General features: G+C 45.6%; 1 protein-coding gene across 1 annotated transcript in view; it reads left to right on the forward strand.

The window, feature by feature from the left end:
- Window positions 1-19,976, forward strand: part of ARFGAP3 (ARF GTPase activating protein 3) — a 47,092-nt gene that overhangs the window by 11,038 nt on the left and 16,078 nt on the right. Inside the window, exons 5-12 of the mRNA XM_082740958.1 lie at window positions 549-680; window positions 1,816-1,899; window positions 4,947-5,034; window positions 10,225-10,284; window positions 11,693-11,739; window positions 12,335-12,477; window positions 15,501-15,629; window positions 16,280-16,402. Of these exons, the coding sequence (XP_082597084.1) occupies window positions 549-680; window positions 1,816-1,899; window positions 4,947-5,034; window positions 10,225-10,284; window positions 11,693-11,739; window positions 12,335-12,477; window positions 15,501-15,629; window positions 16,280-16,402 (806 nt within the window). The remainder of the gene's footprint in view (window positions 1-548; window positions 681-1,815; window positions 1,900-4,946; window positions 5,035-10,224; window positions 10,285-11,692; window positions 11,740-12,334; window positions 12,478-15,500; window positions 15,630-16,279; window positions 16,403-19,976) is intronic.

Below are 19,976 nucleotides of genomic sequence, written 5' to 3' on the forward strand. Positions count from 1 at the left end.
GAATCACGACGCGAATTCTGTAATTCATGTCCATGTTTGGACCCTTATGAGCTTGTTGAATAGTTTCCTCTAGTTGTTTCAACTTTTGTTTTACTGCCTTGTTCATGCTGCGGTCTCTGTTTGTTTGTGAAGAGAGAGTTCTGCAAAAGGTGAAGGTCAGCGTAGCTCCTAACTGATTCTCCTTCTTGGAATTCCAATGGAAATGAATTTCTCATGACCTAAAAGCAGCCCAGAGTGGAGAGAGTCCCCCAGTGTCACAAAATAACCCGAACGATTGCAGTCCTTTAACAGAGGCACAGAGGGCCAGGGAGTCTCATGTCCAGTTTTACTGAGATACTAACATTGCACGTGTGGAAGGCATTCCTTTTACAAGAAAAAGTTTATATTAAATTGTGCGGTTTACATTATTTTTGTAAACTATGTAACTCAATTACTTTTGTTTTCACTAGTATTTTCCCCAAAAATCCCTCACGACAGGAAGTACTGTTTTCAGTCATGTGTTAGATTTAATGCAGTCTTGCTGTTAATTCGTGTTTTTTCCTCCATAGTCTTCCTTTTTCCATCAGCACGGCTGTGCCACCAGTGACACCAATGCCAAGTACAACAGTCGCGCTGCCCAGCTCTATCGGGAGAGAATCAAGTCACTAGCGTCCCAGGCGACACGGAAGCACGGCACTGACGTAAGTCACGGGCGGGTTGGATCATCTTCTTCAGATCAGATGACATTTATTTCAGTAGAAAAAGTGATTTTAACCATCCCAGACAGTAAGACCTTCTAATAGGATTCGCTTGCAAGGACATGACCTGTAGCTGATTCTCATTGTTTGTGGAAGTTGTGCACTACGAGGTTGCTGTGAGTCCTGAATTAGGAAATGCTGGAGCATCACTCCTAGGGGAGCTAGAGAGTGAGGTCCCAGGGGCTTCTGGTCAGGTCGTTTCCATCAACGGATGAATACGTGGCCTTATTTTATGTGTGCTTCTGGTTAAGGACACCTTATTGGGTATATTATTTAGCTAAGTACATAAACTTAATAGTATATTGATATAATAATATTTAGACAAGAGATACAATTTAATATATTACTAATATATAATTATTGGCTCATTGACATTGAACTTGCTGCCCACAGACTATATAGGACTCGGGCCTAAATGAAGCTTGCCTAACACTGTATTTTCTCTGTAAGGCACATCATGGGCTCCCTGTGGCTAGGAGGCCTACGTGGGATTTAGCACTAGGCTTAGGAGCCATTCTAGACAGTGAAATCACCAACAAAAATGTGCAAAATGTGGCATTAAATAGACCTCAGAAAGGACACTTATTTACAGTTGGAGAGCTAAAGCAGGAAGACAGAGCATCACCTTGTTCCGTCTCAGCCGAGAACCGGTACCTTGGGTGGCTCAAATTCTTTGCTGGTCTGCACACGTCTGTGAAAGGACCACAGAGGTGTCTCAAGCATCGATTTGGAGGTTACAAGGAAATTGTGGCAAGAAGGTGAATTTGCAAATATGGAAGCCACTGTTGATGAGGATTGACCACACTTTGGAACCCACACTTGGAAATTAAGCGCTCGATCTGTCCTACTCAGAAACAGCTTGTGAATCTGGTACTTGACATCCTCAAGGACTGGATGTAGGAATTACTAGATTGCTACATCACTAAAATGTGCGCAGGGGCCCTGGAAGGACTATTACTCAGTGTGTAGGAGTGGAAAGTACCGATCTTTAGCAAACAGATCTCTAGAAAGGGAGTGAGATTATTAGATAAAACCTTTTAAAGCCAGGGAAAGGGCTAAGCGGTGCTGTATGTTCTAGCTGTGGCTGGATAGCTGCGTGGTCCCGCCTTCGACCCCTCCACCGAAAGAGGAAGATTTTTTTGCCTCTCATGTTTCTCCTGAGGTATGTAGTATCTTTTATAGAATTTTAAAGTATGCTTACTCTCACATTTAGAAAGGGTGTATATTTAAATGTCTCACTTAGGACACAGGCTAAGCTGCTGTATAACAACCCTGAAATATTTCTATCTTAAACAAGATAGAAATTAATTTCCATCTGTGGTTCTGAAGTCAGCTGTGCGGGGCTGAGCGAGGGAGGGATCTGTTTGGCTCTTCTCCACTGTTGGCTTCCATCGCAGGGTCCAAAGCGTCTGTTGCAGCTCAGGACCTTTCGCAGCAGTGGGAGTGGGGCAAGCATCTAAGAAAGCTAGTGCCCCATCCTTCTACTAAAAGAATGTAGACGTGGCACACGTCTCTTCCGCTCACATCCTCGTAGCCAGAACTTAGTTGTACATCGATACCTAGCGGGCAGGGAGGCTGAGAAATCATTTCCAGGAGTCTGCCACAGTTCAGCTGAGAACTATGGACAAAGAATGAAGACTTTTTTTTTTCAAGATTTTTTATTTATTTATTTAAGACAGAAAGAGAACATGAGGGGTGGGGGAGGGGCAGAGAGAGAGGAGAAGCAGAGCCCCTGCTGAGCTAGGAGCCCAACATGGGGCTCAATCCCAGGACCCCAAGATTGTGACCCAAGCTGAAGGCAGACATCCTATCAACTGAGCCACACCCCCCAGGTACCCAAAACTTTTTTTTTTAAGATTTAATTAAGAGCATGTGAGTGGATGGGGGAGGGGCAGAGGGAGAGAGAATCTCAAGCAGACTCCGTGCTGAGTGTTGAGCATGATGGGGGCTCAGTTTCATAGCCCTAAGACCATGACCTGAGCCAAAATCAAGAATCGGATGCTGAGGGGCCCCTGGGTGGCTCAGTGGGTTAAAGCCTCTGCTTTCGGCTCAGGTCATGATCCCAGGGACCTGGGATCGAGCCCCGCATCGGGCTCTCTGCTCGGCAGGGAGCCTGCTTCCTCCTCTCTCTCTGCCTGCCTCTCTGCCTACTTGTGATCTCTGTCTGTCAAATAAATAAATAAAATCTTAAAAAAAAAAAAAAGAATCGGATGCTGAACTGACTGAGCCACCCAGTCACCCCTAAATCCACATTTTAATAGGGACTTGAATCTCACTGTCCCAGTTTAGCTGTGTACAGAGTGTATCTCAAAGCTGTTGTACGAATGAAGTCAGGGGCGCCCGAGAGGCTCTGTCTATTAAGTATCCAAGTCTGGATCTCATCTCAGGTCTTGGTCTCAGGGTTTGAGTTCAAGCCCCGCAACGGGCTCCCTATTTAAACAAAAGAATGAAGTCAGGACTGGTGTGAGAAATTGGGAGCTGGCCCGAGTAAGCCTCCAGTAAATGCGGCCAGAACCATTGTCTTCGGTGTTGTGGCCTGTTGGGAGCAATGATAATCACCCCCAGATCACAAAGACAGGAACAGAAGGCCTCCACAGCCTAAAATATTTCCTGAGTGGCCCTCTCGGGAAATGTGTGCGGGCCCCTGGCTTAGAGCCCCAGATGTCTGTTCACTGCCCTGCCTCCTCCCAGTCCCACCGGGGAGAGGGCACAATTACTTAACTGCTGTGCAGCCCATTCTTGAACCAGTTTTCAAGTACAGATGTGAAATTGCTGTCGCTTGATTTTGTTTTTTTTTTTGTTTTTTGTTCTTATAATGTGCGTGTACAGGTTCATTGACAGAGTCGGTAGTTACTAGAAGTAGTTATCAACAGGAAACCAAAGAAACGGTGAGGTAATCTGTCACATTCTGCAGTGCCTGTTTAAGACGGGACAGGGAGAGAGTGTTCACTGGTAGTAGCTGGGAAGTGTTGTCATGCAAATGACAGGCTAAAAGGAGGAGACAGGGGAACAGTCTGATGTGGACGAGCATTGGAATTCGTATTAGCGTGAACTCAACGTTTGTTCTAGTGTGGCTCTCTGCACACACGCACACATGCAGACCCGCAGTGGAGCACTGAGGACAAATGTATGTGTCCCTGGGTGAGCGCACACGGATGTAGTACTGGGCTCTTGTCCACCGGGAGGCCCAGAGACGGGACACACCCACACCCCCTCTCGATTTCTAAACACCGCGAGGAACCGGGGCTACTGGTGGAGCAAAGGCAGATTCTAGGACGGGGGCTGCTGGGGCAGCTGAGCCTGGAGCATCTTGGTGTGCCCGAGAGTAAGAAGTGCTGGGCGGAGGGGCTGACAGACAGAGGAGGGCACGTCTGAAGGACTCAGGAACCAGCCGGAAAGCGTTCCCAGTGGTCAAAGCTGAACAGTTTCAACAACAAAATAGATAATGACCATTTGGATTATAATCCAAAGAATAAAATAAATATCCATGCGTCTACACTAATATAAATAGATGATTGAATAAATAAATGAAGAGAAGGGACGATCTTTTCTAGAGAAGAATCAATCATGTGTGCATAGACACCTTGAGTGCAGGCTACCCATGGTGACTCACTTCCCAATTCTAGGGGTTGGGAAGGGGACAGTGGTAACTTCACCAGGGAAAAGCCCGGCAGGCACCACCTGTTTATCCATGATTTGGTGACCATAATTGAAGTATCATTAACACACAGTGTTACATTAGTTTCACATATACGATGTAAAGATTCAGCAGCTCTGTACATTAATTACCCAGTGCTCATCAAGATGAGTGTGCTCTCGGGGCACCTGCGTGGCTCAGTAGGTTAAGTGCCTGACTCTTGGTTTCAAGTAGGTCATGATCTCATGGGTCATGGGATCGAGCCCTGCATGAGGCTTCTTGCTTGGTGGGGAGACTGCTTGAGGTTCTGTCTCTCTCTTTCCCTCTGCCCCTCCCTCTGTGTGTGCACGCTCTCTCTCTATATAGATAATAAATACATAAATCTTTTTTAAAAGAATACATTTTAATTTTTTTAATTTTTAAATTTTTAATTTTTTTAATATTATCTTTCCTTCCCACTAATCTGGGTACTTAGAAGGTGACTATTAAATTATTAGCTTTTCCCCCCACTTTGACTGTTTCGTGGACTTGTCTTACTTTGCTTACTGTTGACTTTTCTCACCTCGCTGCAGGCAGCAAGCGGCACAGGGTGGGCCTCGGCACAGCCAGAAGCACCTTTGCCACCTCGGGATGTGGAAACCACTCCGGCTCATAACGAAGGTAGTCTTAAGGACTGTCCTGTAATGCTCTCCTTTGGTTTGATGGCTGCTATGGAACTATTAGAAAATAAGACCCTCGGGGTGCCTGGGTGGTGCAGTCACTTGAGCGTCCGCCTCTTGGTTTCGGCTCACTTCATGATCTCAGGGACGTGAGATCGAGCCCCGTATCGGGCTCCACAGTCAGTGCAGAATCAGCTTGAGATTCTCTCTCTCCCTCTGCCGAACTTCCCACTCGTGTCCTTTCTCTCTCTAAAATAAATAAATCAATCTAAGAAAGAAAGGAAATAAGATCCTTGTATTTCATGAGGAAACTTGCCCCCGGTAGATCATCTAGTGGGGAAACAAAATTACTGAACAGGGAATCTGATCTCACTTCTATAAAAAAACTGAAAAAAACATACACACACAGAAAACATTCTGGAGGGGCGCCTGGGTGGCTCAGTGGGTTAAGCCGCTGCTTTCGGCTCAGGTCATGATCCCAGGGTCCTGGGATCGAGCCCCGCATCGGGCTCTCTGCTCAGCAGGGAGCCTGCTTCCTCCTCTCTCTCAGCCTGCCTCTCTGCCTGCTTGTGATCTCTCTCTGTCAAATAAATAAATAAAATCTTTAAAAAAAAAAAAAAAGAAAAAGAAAACATTTTGGAAGGTACATACCAAATTGTAAACTGGAGAATGAAATTACTGAATGAATCACTTTTACCTTCAACTTGATACAGCTGTGAAGTGAGTGAACTTTTGTGACAAGTGTATGTTACTTCCATACTCAGAAAACAAGATTTCAATTTTAAAAACGATCCTATAAATAGTTGGTATCTAATGACTTGCATTTTGGGGTTTTATTTTGGGATTTTTATAATAAACAAACATTTATTTATTTATTTAAAGATTTCATTTATTTATGTGTGAGAGAGAGACCAAGAAAGCATGAGCAGGAGGGGGAGAGGGAGAGGGAGAATCTCAAGCAGAGCCAGATAAGGGGCTCGATCCCAAGACCGCAAGATCATGACCTGAGCCGAAGCAAGCATTAAACGCTCAACTGACTGAGCCCCCCACCGCCAGGGGCTCCGGGATTATATATATAAATGATATACTTATATCAGTTTATATGGTGCAGTCACTGATATACTTATATCAGTTTATTTATATATATAAATGATATACTTATATCAGTTGCTTGCATTTTAGAAAATCACTTAGGTGATAAGAGTAACAAGGATCAAGACATCAATTTTTTCTGTCTGACACTTTTGTCAGCCAGAAAGTTCATGTAAATTAACAGCTCCGTTTCACAACTGTGCAGGAAACCCCTGGGTTCTGGCGCCAGGAGTGTGGGCTGGTATACTGAGTCTGGAACTTTTTTTGGGGACCTCGTGTAACAGGAAGGACCAAATACTCAACCAGCTCTAGGACCAAGATTCTAATTTGAGAAACTTTCTGGCAAGGGTCTTTTTGGGGGGTTGGAGGGTTGGCGAGTACCTAGTATTTATCAAGAAGAGAGTTCTAGAAAAGTGGTCATTCAGGTCTCTGGGAGAGTGGGATTTGGAGCATGCTGGAAGGAAAAGTCGCTTCATTGGTATTGAATTCTAGGTATAAGGGTAGGAACGTCTGAGATGCCATCAAACAGCAGATTTTAGGATGACTGTTTTTAATGTTACTGGTCTTAGGAATCAACCTATCAGCAAACCAGGAGGGGAACATTTTGCCTCCTGGGGAACAGTGAATGGAGCCGGGACAAGTGTTTAGCATTTTGGAAAAAAAAATATAGCAGAATTCCTTCTTTACTCTTTACATCATCCTAAATTCAGTCGGATCAAAGATTTAAACATAAACATGAAAATACGAGGTACTAAAAGAAACATGGGGGAAGCTTTTCTTGTCACCCTGGAATGGGGAAGTCCTTCTACACATATGCAAGCCTCTCGAGAAGAGATTAGCAAATCTATTACAAATACAACATTTCTGTTCTGAAGAAATGCTTGAAAGACAAGTGATAAATATTTGCAATCCGTACACAGAAGCTTGTTTCCTTAATATGCAAAACACTCTGACACGGCTGGATTTGTAGGATTTGCAGTTTGTGGCTTTTTTGCACGTTTCATTTTTTGTGCATATGACCCTAGATGCTTGCTAAGAACTCATCTCTGAGTGGCGTTTCGCTTTTCAGATTCTTAGACCTGCACCCTGCTGCGGCCGCACTGCCCTTTGGTCCTTTACTGTTTGCTTATGTTGTCCCTGCGGTGGGAATGTCTCCCCCGGTTGCCATGACGCTGCCTCCTTCCTGGAGTCGCTGCTCGAGGGCCCCCCTCGGCGAGGCCCTGTCCACCCCACGGGCACTCGGGTCACTACCACGTTTATGTGTCCAGACTTCCTCAAGGCGCAGCACACCCTGACTCAGAGTGGCCGCGCGCTGTGCCGTGAGCTGCTGCAGGAGAGGCGGCTTCTGCAGATGAGGAATCTGCCTGAGCCGCGCATCGGTTGTGCATCGGTTTGTCATTTTCCGTAAGGACAGAGGACGAAAAGTAATCCTGACACTCCCCCGACTACCACAGAGAAAAGGCGGGCTTTGTGCCTGCCAGACAGCACAGGTGACAATCTGAATATCGTTCTTCTTCCAGCTAATTAGCATAAAAGGCCGTCTGAGGCCGAAGCCCACGTGCCACGGAGGCCCCTGTGCCCTCTGGAGTCCAGGTGTCCCCTCTGTTTTCCGGTAACCAAATGCAGAACAAGATTTTGTCCTTTTTTTTCCCCAAGGTTTATTTATTTATTAGAGAGAGAGACAGAGAGAGCACAAGCAGGGGGAGCAGCAGAGGGAAAGGGAGAAGCAGACTTCTGCTGAGCAGGGAGCCTGACGTGGGACTCGATCCCGGGACCTGGAGATCATGACCTGAGCTGAAAGCAGAGGCTTAACCCACTGAGTCCTCCAGGTGCCCCAAGATTTTGTTTTTGTACATATTTTATCTTTTTTAAGATTTATTTATTTGAGCGCGTGTGTGCTTGCACGCGAGTGCGGGGAGGGGCCGAGGGAGACAGGGAACCCTCAAGCAGACTCCTCGCCAAGTGCAGAGCCCGATGCTACTCGGGGCTCCATCTCACAGCCCTGAGATCACGATCTGAGCCGAAGCCAGGGATTGGACGCGCAGCCAGCCGAGTACCCAGGCTCCTGTGTTCTTGCAAATACATTCATGGGGCATCTGGGTGGCTGAGTCGTTAAGTGCCTTCGGCTCAGGTCATGATCCCAGGGTCCTGGGACCATTCCTGCATCGGGGTCTCTGCTCAGCAGGAAGCCTGCTTCTTCCTCTCCGACCTCCCCTTGCTTGTGTTCCCTCTGTCACTGTGTCTCTGTCAAATAAATAAATAAAATCTTTTTTTAAAAAATCAACATTCTTAGCTGAAGAGTTCCTCCTGAAGGTTTTATTCTTTAGAATTCCATGCCCCCTCACCCCTGCAACGGCACTTCCTCCTCTCTCCCCCAACCAGGGTCTCTCACCAGCAGCTCTCAGCTCCCCGGGCTGAGCCCAGGGTTTCTTGTGTCCCCGTGGGGTGACAGGGTGCAGTCTGGAGTCAACTTAAGGGCTGCATAATAAAAAGGGAGATCAAAAGAATTTTGGCCATTGGAATGTGGGTCCTGACATCCTTTGCTTAAGTGTCCTTATTCCCTGGCCTTTTTCCAGTGCCCGGCAGCTCCCGGCCCGTGGTAGGGAATCAAGAAATGTGGAGTCAGTTCTTTTCCCACAAAATGCTATTGTTCTCACTCGTCCTGCTTTGCCTACTTAAATGCCTTAACTAAAGCTTACCTTTTAAATATTTATAGGGGCTCCTGGGTGGCTCACTTGGTTAAGTGGCCAACCCTTGATTTTGGCTCAGGGTCTCCTTTGACCGGTTTCTTGAGCTTAGTGTCCTGTTTTCAAGGTCTGTCCATGTCATAGCCAGTGTTGTCATCTCATTCTGTTTTCTGACCAAGCAATCACCCATTGCCTGGAGAGACTATGTTTTGTTTATTCATTTTTTGTTATAGATTTTATTTATTTACTTGACAGAGAGAGAGAGAGAGAGAGAGAGCACAAGTAGGGGAAGTGACAGGCAGAGGGTGAGGGAGAAGCAGGCTTCCTGCTGAGCAAGGACCCCCCCCCCCCCATGCAGGCAGTCCATCCCAGGACCCTGGGATCACACGTGAGCCGAAGGCAGACGTTACCCAGGTGCCCCTTGTTTATTCCTTTTGAAAGGGATAAAATTAAGATAACAAAATATTTTTTTAATGAAGTCATAATAGAGTTTCCTAACCAGAATCATTTTTTTTTTAAAGATTTTATTTATATGACACAGAGATCACAAGTAGGCAGAGGGGCAGGCAGAGAGAGAGGGGGAAGCAGGCTCCCTGCTGAGCAGAGAGCACGATTCGATTCGGGGCTCAGTCCCAGGACCCTGAGATCACACCCGGAGCTGACAGCAGAGGTTTAACCCACTGAACTACCCAGGCACCCCCAGAATCATTTTTTAGGCAACTAGGAAACAGCAGATTTCCTGGTACCTGGAGATTTAGATTTCTATTACTGATATGATTGGTGTTAGAATTGGCAAGTGTAGGGGCGCCTGGGTGGCTCCCTCGGTGAAGCGTCTGCCTTTAGCTCAGGTCATGATCCTGGAGTCCTGGCGTCGAGCCCCGCATCAGGCCCCCTGCTCAGCCGGGAGCCCGCTTCCCCCTCTGCCTGCTGCTTCCCTGCTTGTGCTCTCTCTGTCTCACTCTCGCTCTATCTCCAATAAATAAATCTTAAAAAAAAAAAAAGAGTTTGCAAATTTTAACACATATTGGGTGTTTAATCCACATACATACTAGGTGTCTCAGAACAGTATATTTTAAAACACCAGATCATAAGGTAGAATGTCAAATATTAATTAGACCACTAATAGTTTTATCCTATAAAGCAACTGGATAAAAAGCATACTTCCATTTCGACAGACTTTTAAATCAAAATTCTTTTTTTTAATCAAAATTCTTATAATAATAAAGTGGAATGTGGAGAAAGAGAAACAATCTTCTTTGGAGACAAAAACAATTTTCTGTGGAGACAGAAAAACAATCATTGGCAAAATTGGGTAAGATATATGTGACCGAAAAAGTAAAATTTGTTACATATTTAAAAGCGTGTTTGACGAGTATATTTTCTGTATTAATACCAAGATATTTAACTTTCAGGTGGACCAGAGCAAGGACCGAGTGTGGAAGGTCTTAATGCACCAACGAAGGCTGGTTTAGGTAACAGGCCTACGACTCTATATTCTCATTCTGAAGGGTGCCTGGGTGGCTCAGTGGGTTAAGCTTCTGCTTTCAGCTCAGGTCATGATCCTAGAGTCTTGGGATCGAGCCCCCCCTGGGGCTCTCTGCTCAGCGGGGAGCCTGCTTCCTTCTCTCTCTCTGTCTGCCTCTCTGCCTACTTGTGATCTCTGTCAGTCAAGTAAATAAATAAAATCCTAAAAAAAAAAAAAAATCTTATATTCTGATTTCAAGAGTGAGATTCATTAAGACAAAAAATGAATCCCGTCTTTACCTTCTGCCAGGACTTTGTAGTCTAATACGGCATCATGACCATTAATCTATTAGTAAGATTTTATTGAGCAAAAAGTCCTGGAGGGCAGAGCAGCTCCATCATTCCCGTTGACTCAAGAACTTTTCTAGTATTTTCTTCTCCTAATTTCATTTTAGTGGTCTTTAATGTTGCATTATTAGGGAATTTTATTCTGATATTAGTGCGTATTACATGGCATTAATTGGAAAGCAATACTTTGGTGAAAAATAGCTAAACTATTAGAAATGTTCTGGATATTTTCATCCGGTGTTAATGGCCTTGTAGGAGGTTGGGAGCAGATTTTGTGACTACTGCCACACGGCTCCAACAGGAGGCGAGGGAAAGAAAAACTTCCCTAGATCCCTCTTTCATATTTGAAATGTAATGGGGTTAAATTCTCATATTAGGGCTAAATTTGAATCTTTCGTTGTTTGTGGCTTTATGCTGTCTTTTCCTCTTAAAATACATTCTCGTCTTTGTCAGAAAAAAGTTAAAATTTTATTCCTACTGAGTCTCTTAAACATAGAATATATATAGTCTTTGATTAAAGTTTACCCATAAAACAGTTTTTAAGGAACTCTAAAGTATATATTTTTGTGCAATTTAGAAAGTACTGGTATGAAATAATAGAATGGTTTATAATTCTTATTGGTCAATAGATAAAATCTGTATATAAGTCGAGGTGAAAAAGCTCATTGCTGCTTTAGTTAGTTGTATACGTAATGCCTGGCTAACTTAATGTTTTAAAGTAATTCTAAAAGGTTTTGAAGAGCAGATCTTAATAGGAGGGTTTGTTCCGATATACAGAAGAAATGCTCCTGAAGAAAGCAGTGTGTGGGGCCAGGCCAGGCCCTTAATTTCTCTTCAGGGTGGTGTGCGGAAAATGTTTTCTCTAAGTTTGGATACTACTTGGAAATACTGAGAAATTCCATTTAACCAAGCTCTAACTCTAAAATACACTCATGCTCAGGTCTTCTGGGAAATGTTACAGTCTCTTAAATAATGATATGTATCTTAATTTTTTTTTTCAGATACACTAAAAATAGAAAAATTATGTATTTCTATTGGCCTGACTTTCTATTTTTTATTTTTTGGCAGAGGTGTCCTCTATCATAAAAAAGAAACCAAATCAAGCCAAAAGAGGAGTGAGTATCACGTGTAAATACCTAATAGCTCGTCTCTGAGATAGCCACCTTTGTCACTTCCCACACTGTGGTGTCATACACGTGGCTTTGATGAAGAACCTATGCTTTGTGCAATGAGATGAATGTTAGACGTACTCAAGTTTTTCTAGAATGAGTTTTCAAAGAAATTTTTCCTTCGATGACAAAATTAAAAAAAAAAAATCAGCAGAGGCTCCGTGGGAGTGTCTGTTGTGTTTGTGTTTCTGTAAGCGATGCTATCACTCGAGACTTAGAGGGTTGTCATCCGCAGAACTTTCAGAGACCATGATTCCCTTTAGGGTCCCTGTTCTGGAGGCAGGCGCCAACGCAGCCACTTTGTCACTTAGTGGCTACGTGATCTCGGTCAAGCCACGTAACTTGCCTCAGCTTGAGCTGCTCATCTGTGAACTGGGGTCGATGGTGATGCCAGCTTGACAGGGTCGTGAGGACTGAGTGAGAGAACGCTTGTAAAGCGCAGGTCACAGTGCCTGGCACGTCATAGACACCAGTCCACGTTAGCTGTTGCTGCGAAGCTTTCCAAAAGTTTGGGTAGAACCTAATTTTATATATCTTCTAGCTTGGGGCCAAAAAAGGAAGTTTGGGAGCCCAGAAAGTGGCGAATACATGCTTTAATGAAATTGAAAAACAAGCCCAGGCTGTAGATAAAATGAAGGAACAGGAAGACCTTCTGGCCAGGGCGGCGCCTAAGGAAGAATCAATGTAAGTCTGACTTGCTTCTCCTAGTGTGTTTTTAGTGAATAAAACTATTAATAATACAACTCGGAGATTTGCTTTCCAGATGCCATTGAATTTTGTGGGGAGGGGGGCTGCCTGGACTGGAGAAATTGGAATGATAATGTGGAGTCCCTTGAAGTCCAGCCAATCAGCTCACATTTTATCTAAGAGGAGCACTGGAATGAGGGAGTGTATTTTGGAGTATGAGTTCTGCACTGAGCTCAGGACAGACAGAATAGGGCAGAAACTGGAATCCCCGGGGCCAGTCCAGAGAAGGCTGTAAGTATTCACTGAAGGCTCTTAGAGGCTTTGTTTGTGTTGGAAACAGAAGGGAGTGGCCCTCTGGAGAGTGCATGTGCTGGGTATAAAAGACCGCGGGGAGAGATGCAGGGGAGCACAATGCAGAAAGGAAAAGCAACTTGGGTTCCTAGTTCTTATGTGTGTTTGTTTTACTTATGTGTTATTTCCTCTTCCTTTCATGTGTGTTCGGTCAGTTTTGGCTTGAGTTACTGTAGACTGCATAATGAAGAAAATACTAATTTGTGAGGTTTAATGCTGTGAGGATTAACTTAGTTAATGCTCATCAGAGCGCATCAGACAGTGCCTGGGGCGGAGTCCGTGCCCAGTCGGTGTGCTTTCTTACTGTTCATACTAACAGTTTGTGAAGGAACTTTCTGGTTGCTAAGCCCAGAGAACTTGAAGTATAGGGGCGCCTGGGTGGCTCAGTGGGCTCAGGTCATGATCTCAGCATCCTTGGATCGAGCCCCACGTCCGGCTCTCTGCTCGGCAGGGAGTCTGCTTCCCTTCCTCTCTCTCTGCCTGCCTCTCTGCCTGCTTGTGATCTCCCTCTCTCTGTCAAATAAATAAATAAAATCTTGAAAAAAAAAAAAAAAGAAAAAGTATAATATTTCTCCTTGTCATTTAACTCAAAGAACGTAGGGGGCAGCACTAAACCATCTTTGGGTACATATGATTTGAAATGCTTTCTGCAAAATGTTCTTCCAGTGGTCACTTTAATTTCTCTAAGCTACGATCTTGACCCTGGGGAGGCCAAATCTGAGGCTCTAGACTGCTTCTCTTGGCGTTTGGGATCGAGCTGTGTGCGGATTGCTGGTGCCTGGTTTTCCTGGAGCCTGTAAAATCCAGAGCCTGATCCCCTCGCTCTGTGCGGTGCAGGGGCTGGGGATGAGCACAGTGACCTTAGAAGGCCAGCAGCCCTACCTGGTAGCTTTCGTTAGGTCGGTCAGGTACAGCAGGAACGCAGAGATGTGGGCCCGGGTGTTAATGGATCTGACCTGGGAACCTGCTTTGACAGCTTCCTTGGCCCCATTCAGGACAGCCCTACCACTGTGCCCTCCCGCTCAGCCCCGGAGCAGCCCAGTTCTACCAAAGCAGAGCTGTGCCAGCCCGAGAAAACACACACTTTATCCTTAAGATGCGACAGGCAGGTTAACTTCTGCAAGTTAATGTTTTCGTGGCCGTGAGTAGTTAGTTCAGTTCAGCAGCCAGGAACCGCAGTTTCCTCTTATCGGGCCTGGGAAATTCCGACTGGCCGGGCACGAGCCTGGCCTCACCTCCTGGCACGCAGCTCCTGGGCTTACCCTCAGGAGTGTGCACAGTTGTTGGTTGGGGGCATGTGATGGGAAGAGGCAGAGCTACTTCCCTTGTGTGATCTGAGCGGCTGCAAGCCCTCCTTTGAGCCAGCACTGGGAAGCAGGGAATCCTGACTTCTTAATTCTAGCAGTGCTGCTGCCCCGTGTTACGGGAAGCCTGGGCAGTCAAGTGTGTGCTTTTCCTGGGCAGGAGAACCTCTCCCCACATCCGTTCCTCTTCTCCAGAAGAATCTGTTGCAACAGTTTTATCTGTTCACGATTTTCAGCAAATCTGTTGTCTTCCTCCATAAAGTATACTCAAAGCTATTTTTTATTTTCTGAGTGATAAAACCTAGTGCATTGCCAGAATCCGTGTGTTCAGTAGGAATAATAGTAAAGAGAGCTCGGTCAAAACAAAACAAATTCTGCCTGGCTTACTAGGGAAGAAAACAGCAGACGCATTTTCTCTTTTTTTTCATTTTTTTCCCTATTTTCTATTGACTGTTTTTCTAGTAAGACATACCATTGTCGTTGACTGTTAATACAGAGAAATATATGTATGTTATTTCGGCATTTACACCGTGACTTACGAGGAATCCATGACATTTTACACAATTTTATAAAATGGATGATAGCTTAGAGTTCCTGATAAAATACGTATATCACTTTTCAGGACCCCAACATTCTGTCGCTGTCTTACTAATATAAAATAGTTCTGCTATTGCTGATAGAGGCATAGTTTTCCTTATGAAAAATTAAGTATTCATAACATTTTTAGAACTCTGGGAGTCTGGGGACAGGTGCATTCCCCTTTGGTGCAACATTCATAACAGACATTTGATAACAGATCATTAGTGTCTGACTCGCAGCGCAGTTTTAAATGCTCTCAGAAGCCTGATTATATAGAGATCCTCTGAAGAATCCTTTTGCAATTAAGTAACTCCTTCTTAATTTATCTATTTGTAAAGTCAAATGTGTGTGTGTGTGTGTGTGTGTTTAAACCAAGCAAACCAGTGAGACTCATCTTATCCTTTTGCTCTGTAATGTGGAAATATAAATGAAATATTAATCCAGATAAGGAATTCTGCCTTTTACCATCCTATATAACATAATTTCCGTATATGTTGTATTATTATGTAGCAGGTGGTACAAACCGTTATATGATGATAGCTGATATGAACTAGAACAGGAAGGTGGGATCAGCAGCAACCAAAAAGTGGCTGTAAACTCGTTCAAATTTTCTTGAGCATCTACTCAAAAAAGACCTGGGGGCGGAGCCAATTTGCCTTCCTAATTATTAATTATGGAAAGAAGCACAAAGCTCAAATTATAAGCGACATGTTTAATTTTGCTTAGTGTTTGAACTCGAGTACACAGAATTAAAACCAAATTAAGGAGATTTGGTTTTTCTGGCAGCGTTTCATCACTACGATTAGCCTACAAGGATCTTGAAATTCAAATGAAAAAGGACGAGAAGGTGAACATGAGCGGCAAAAAAAAGACCGAGTCCGAGAGACTCGGCATGGGATTTGGAAATTGCAGAAGGTACGTGGCTTCCAGGAATTAAACCCAGTTGCTGACCGTGAATGGTTTTTCCTTATTAACGTCAGCTTGAAAAGTATTTTTTCTTGATTCCTTCCTTTTTTCAACGTTTTCCCTTAATACTCAACATAGCATGAAAAATTCCAAATTTGATTATCAAAAAAAAGGAAATAGGCCTGACTGGTCACTAAACAGATGCCACAGACAGAATTGATATGTGTGACTATATTTTGTGTAATCAGGTTCTGGTCATCACTAAGGCTTTTTGATGCTGATGCCAAAAAATATACATACTATTTTTATTGCTCATGTTTTTAATCCCACTAATACATTTTTTTGTTGAGAGTATAGATTAAAATGTTCGTTCTTGCGGTGCCTGGGTGGCTCAGTGGGTTAAAGCCTCTGCCTTCGGCTCAGGTCATGATCTCAGGGTCCTGGGATCAAGCCCTGCATCAGGCTCTGCTCGGTGGGGAGCCTGCTTCCTCCCCTCTCTCTCTGCCTGCCTCTCCACCTATTTGTGATCTCTGTCTGTCAAATGAATAAAATCTTTAAAATTTAAAAAAAAAAAAAGTAAAATGTTCGTTCTTCAGTGAACCCAAATGTCTTCATGAGCGAATGTAACTTTTTCCCATTCTATTCTCTGTTTCCTCAAGTGGCATTTCACATTCCGTGACGTCAGACATGCAAACCATTGAACAGGAAACACCAATCATAGCAAAACCCAGAAAGAAGTACAGCGATGACAATGATGATTCATACTTTACTTCCAGCTCAAGGTAACCCGCTAAAAATCTACCTGCAGTGTTGTTTTGAAAAGCAGTGGTTAGCGAGGACTTACTCGCTTATTGGCGTTAGGAGCAAATACAAATCCTTTGTTTCATGGCTTTTAAGAGCTCTAGCTGGAGTTCAAGGTGTCCTTTGGAAAAAAACTGGGGAGGCTTTCACCCCATGCTTGCTAATATTAAGGTGTTTGATAATAAAAATCATCCAACAAGAGTTAAATTTAAAGGTAGGAATTTATGTTTCTCTAAGTGTGAAATGGGAGAAATATAGGAGGATCCCAGACGTCCAGATCCTTTCGTCTTGGGATACCTGCTTCTGGAGCCTCCAGCGGGCGGGATGGAACATTAAGTCAACACTAGCGTGTGCGCCTCAATTCATGGAAGATGCTGGTGTGCTGGCGGCTCCCGGGCTGAGCTGGCTTCCGGTGGGTCAGTGTACGCCATCAGATGGGACAAGTTGCCCGACTCCAGTGTGAAGCCGACCATGGCTGAGGGCCGTGGTTCACGTTCAAGGGCCTGAGGGGGCAGGGAGGACAAGTTTAAACTTGAACCGACTCTCTGAGGTTCTTTCGAGAACCTGATCAGCACAGGGGAGTCCTGCTTTAAAAAGAGCCACAGGCCTCTGGGCTGTTAACTGGAGGTGGCCGCCAGCCGGGAGGACACAGCGAGAAGAGCGTAGGCCCCGGCACTGACGGCCTGGGTTCAGATCCTGACTGGGCCATTTAGTGACTGTGTCACCTTGTTCAAGTCACGCAGCCTCTGGGCTGCAGCTTCCTCATCGGTAAGTTAGGGATACTGGCATCTGCCGCGCAGGGTGTGGGGGTGGGTACGTGAGTTCATGCAAACGGAGCGTTTGGAACAGTGCTCCACTGTTGCTCGTGTTATGTTTAGTTGCTGTTATGATACAGAAAGTCAGCTCGAGAGACCTGCGGCCCAGTCCGAATGGTTAATCCCTGTTGTTAGATGCTTACGCATGTCGAGGGCGTCCTTCAGGTTTGGAGTCCAGGAAAACCGAGGAGGTGTCCGTCAGCAATGGGCTCCGTCCCTCATGCCTGGGAGGGCATTGCTGTCATCTGGCGGTTGCGTAGGCTTCAGGTGTTTTCCTGCGTATAAAGTGGACAGTACACCTGACATGTGTCGCGCGTACACACGCCTGTTCACTGTGAACTACAGGCCAGTGGTGAGAGGTAGTTTTCAAAGTCCCAGGACTAGTCCTAGCCTTCTCACGTAGCTTCCCATTATTTCAAGTCCGGATGTTTTACCCGAAAACCCGAGTAGTTCAGTGGTGTTCCCGGTCAGTGTTGTCAGAGACGGGCGGGTTTCTCTTTCCTGCCAAGGGTCACCTGGATAACACACCAGGTTTTGGTTTCCTTACAGGTCGCTCCCAAAGCATCCCTTTTAAACGTTTTTAAATACATTTTCTACAGAATCAAACTCAATTTCTAACCTGATTTGGGAGCTGCTCGCACGCCAGCTTATTTCAGATTCTCTCCTTAAACGAGCGAGCATAGAAGCATAGAAGAGTAAAGAAATTTCAAGTGAAATCAGCCCTGCTGCTTGGCAGCCAAGTTGCAAACAAATGGCTGCAAGTGAAGTTATCCATGGGATGGGCCCTGAGAAACTTCTGGAGAATGTCACTGGCTCTAGGTCACTGATCGGCTCCCGGGGGACTTTTTTCTGCCTTTGTCAGGAGTCTCAGGAATCGTGTAGGTTTCTCTTTCTCCAGAAGCTTAGAGAGTTGGTCCTAAGGCGTTTGCTCTATGCAGTAATTATGATTTGAAACGTGGGAGTAGGTGTTTCCACACGCACCACACTTGGTGGGCTCCCACCAGAGACACCGGAGCGCGGGGTCCTCCCCTGCAGGTTGTGTCCCAGGAGCAGGGGTGCCTTTTCCAGCCCTGCTCTGTCGTAACACTGCTAGTGGAACAAGGACACTGTTAGTTCTCCAGCAGCTGAGGGAAAGCAGACATGGCCCCTGGGAGAGCCAGCGTCTGAGCTCCGCCAAGAGCTCGCACTGCCTCCAAATTATTCATTAGCCCATTAGAACTTGGACGTTATGAATTATGAAAGAGTGCTGTTTCTATTAAAAATAAGATCCACCGTATCTTTGGGCTTTTTTAAATTGAGTTCCATTACATTCAGGATCTAAACAGCATAATTATACACTGAGTACAAAATAATGACACCAGAACAATTTGCTCAGCCCCGTGCGGCCGGGGTAGACAGTCAGTCGTCCCAGCAACACATTGCATACGTGCTGCTGTTGGGGTGCTTTATCAAGGGGTCGTAACAGCGTCCTCAGGGTTGGATGCGGACCGAGCGCGAGAGCAAAAACACGAATGACAAGAATTGAGAACCAGGATCTAGGAATGAGAATTAGAAAATCAGTAAAGATTTGGAAATCGGAGACGGCTCTTGTGTTTCTGAGGCCAGGCAAGTGTCCCACAGCCCCGGTCGTCAGTCAGCCCTTCCAGTGGACCTGTGGCCTGGTGGGCCAGCCGACTGTGCCCCCAAGGGGTGCCGCACGCCTCTCGCATCTGTCCACGCACGGAGAGCTTACCCCTACGCCTAGGCGTCCCAGCACCTGGAACGCTGCACAGTGTCCCTGCTGATCAGTAGGAGCCCAGCAGAATGGCTCGCGCCCTCCTGAATCTTCAGCAGTCCAGTCATTGAAAAACTGATGCCCTTAAATTCCAAGATAAGCACTTTGGCTTATGGGAACGAAGACTATTTCCTTGGAGTGACAACTAGATCTACAAAATCCTAAATCCCAGCCGCTCCGAGTGGTGAGGAGTCTGGAAGCCCCAACCACACCCTGTCCAGTGCTTCCTGCCCCGCCCCGCCCCCAGCATCCTCCAGGGGACCCTACGGCCCCATCGCCCCCCACTCCCTCTCATCCTCAAGGTAGCCGTCCGGTCCAGGGGCAGCTCCCTGAGGAACAATGCCTCTACTTCACACCTCCCTGGGTTTGTGAGCTTGAATCAGCCAGCCCAGAGGGCAGGGACTGGACATGTGTCCACCCTGCATCCTCATCCAGCAAAGTACCAGCCCCTCCTGGATGCTCACTAAGTACTTTTTAAATTTCTCATCGACTTGATCTTAATCCTTTCACTTGGGCCCTTATAAATAAGTCTCTCAGATCATTGAAGATGACTTTCCAGGCCCGTGTGCCTCCCACATTTTGGAAGCCCTGTTTCTCTGAACCACTTGAAGACTCTGTCCAAGTCTCCTCTCAAGAGGGGAGAGCGCAGGGCTCCAGGCTCACGGAGAGAGCTGGGCCCGTTCCCCGCTGACAGGCAGATCTGCTCTGAACCTCCATCAGCCTTCCTGGGGAGACAAGGCCCGTGTAACGAGCTTTTGCTCTTTGCTCTTAATGACCCCCTCGCTAGAGAAAGCAGAAGCCACTTTTGGAAATTCTGCTTGCTTTCTATTAGCCATGTAAAGTCACACACCATCTGCTTTAAACAGCAAGTTTATCCCTTCTTGCCTTTTTTTTTAAACCAAGAAGAGGATGTTTGTTCTCAACATTCCCACCCCCAAAAACCTTAGCTCATCTGGCTAAGGTTCT

This window comes from Mustela nivalis (genome assembly GCF_964662115.1).
Source record: "Mustela nivalis genome assembly, chromosome: 7".
NCBI lineage: Eukaryota > Metazoa > Chordata > Mammalia > Carnivora > Mustelidae > Mustela > Mustela nivalis.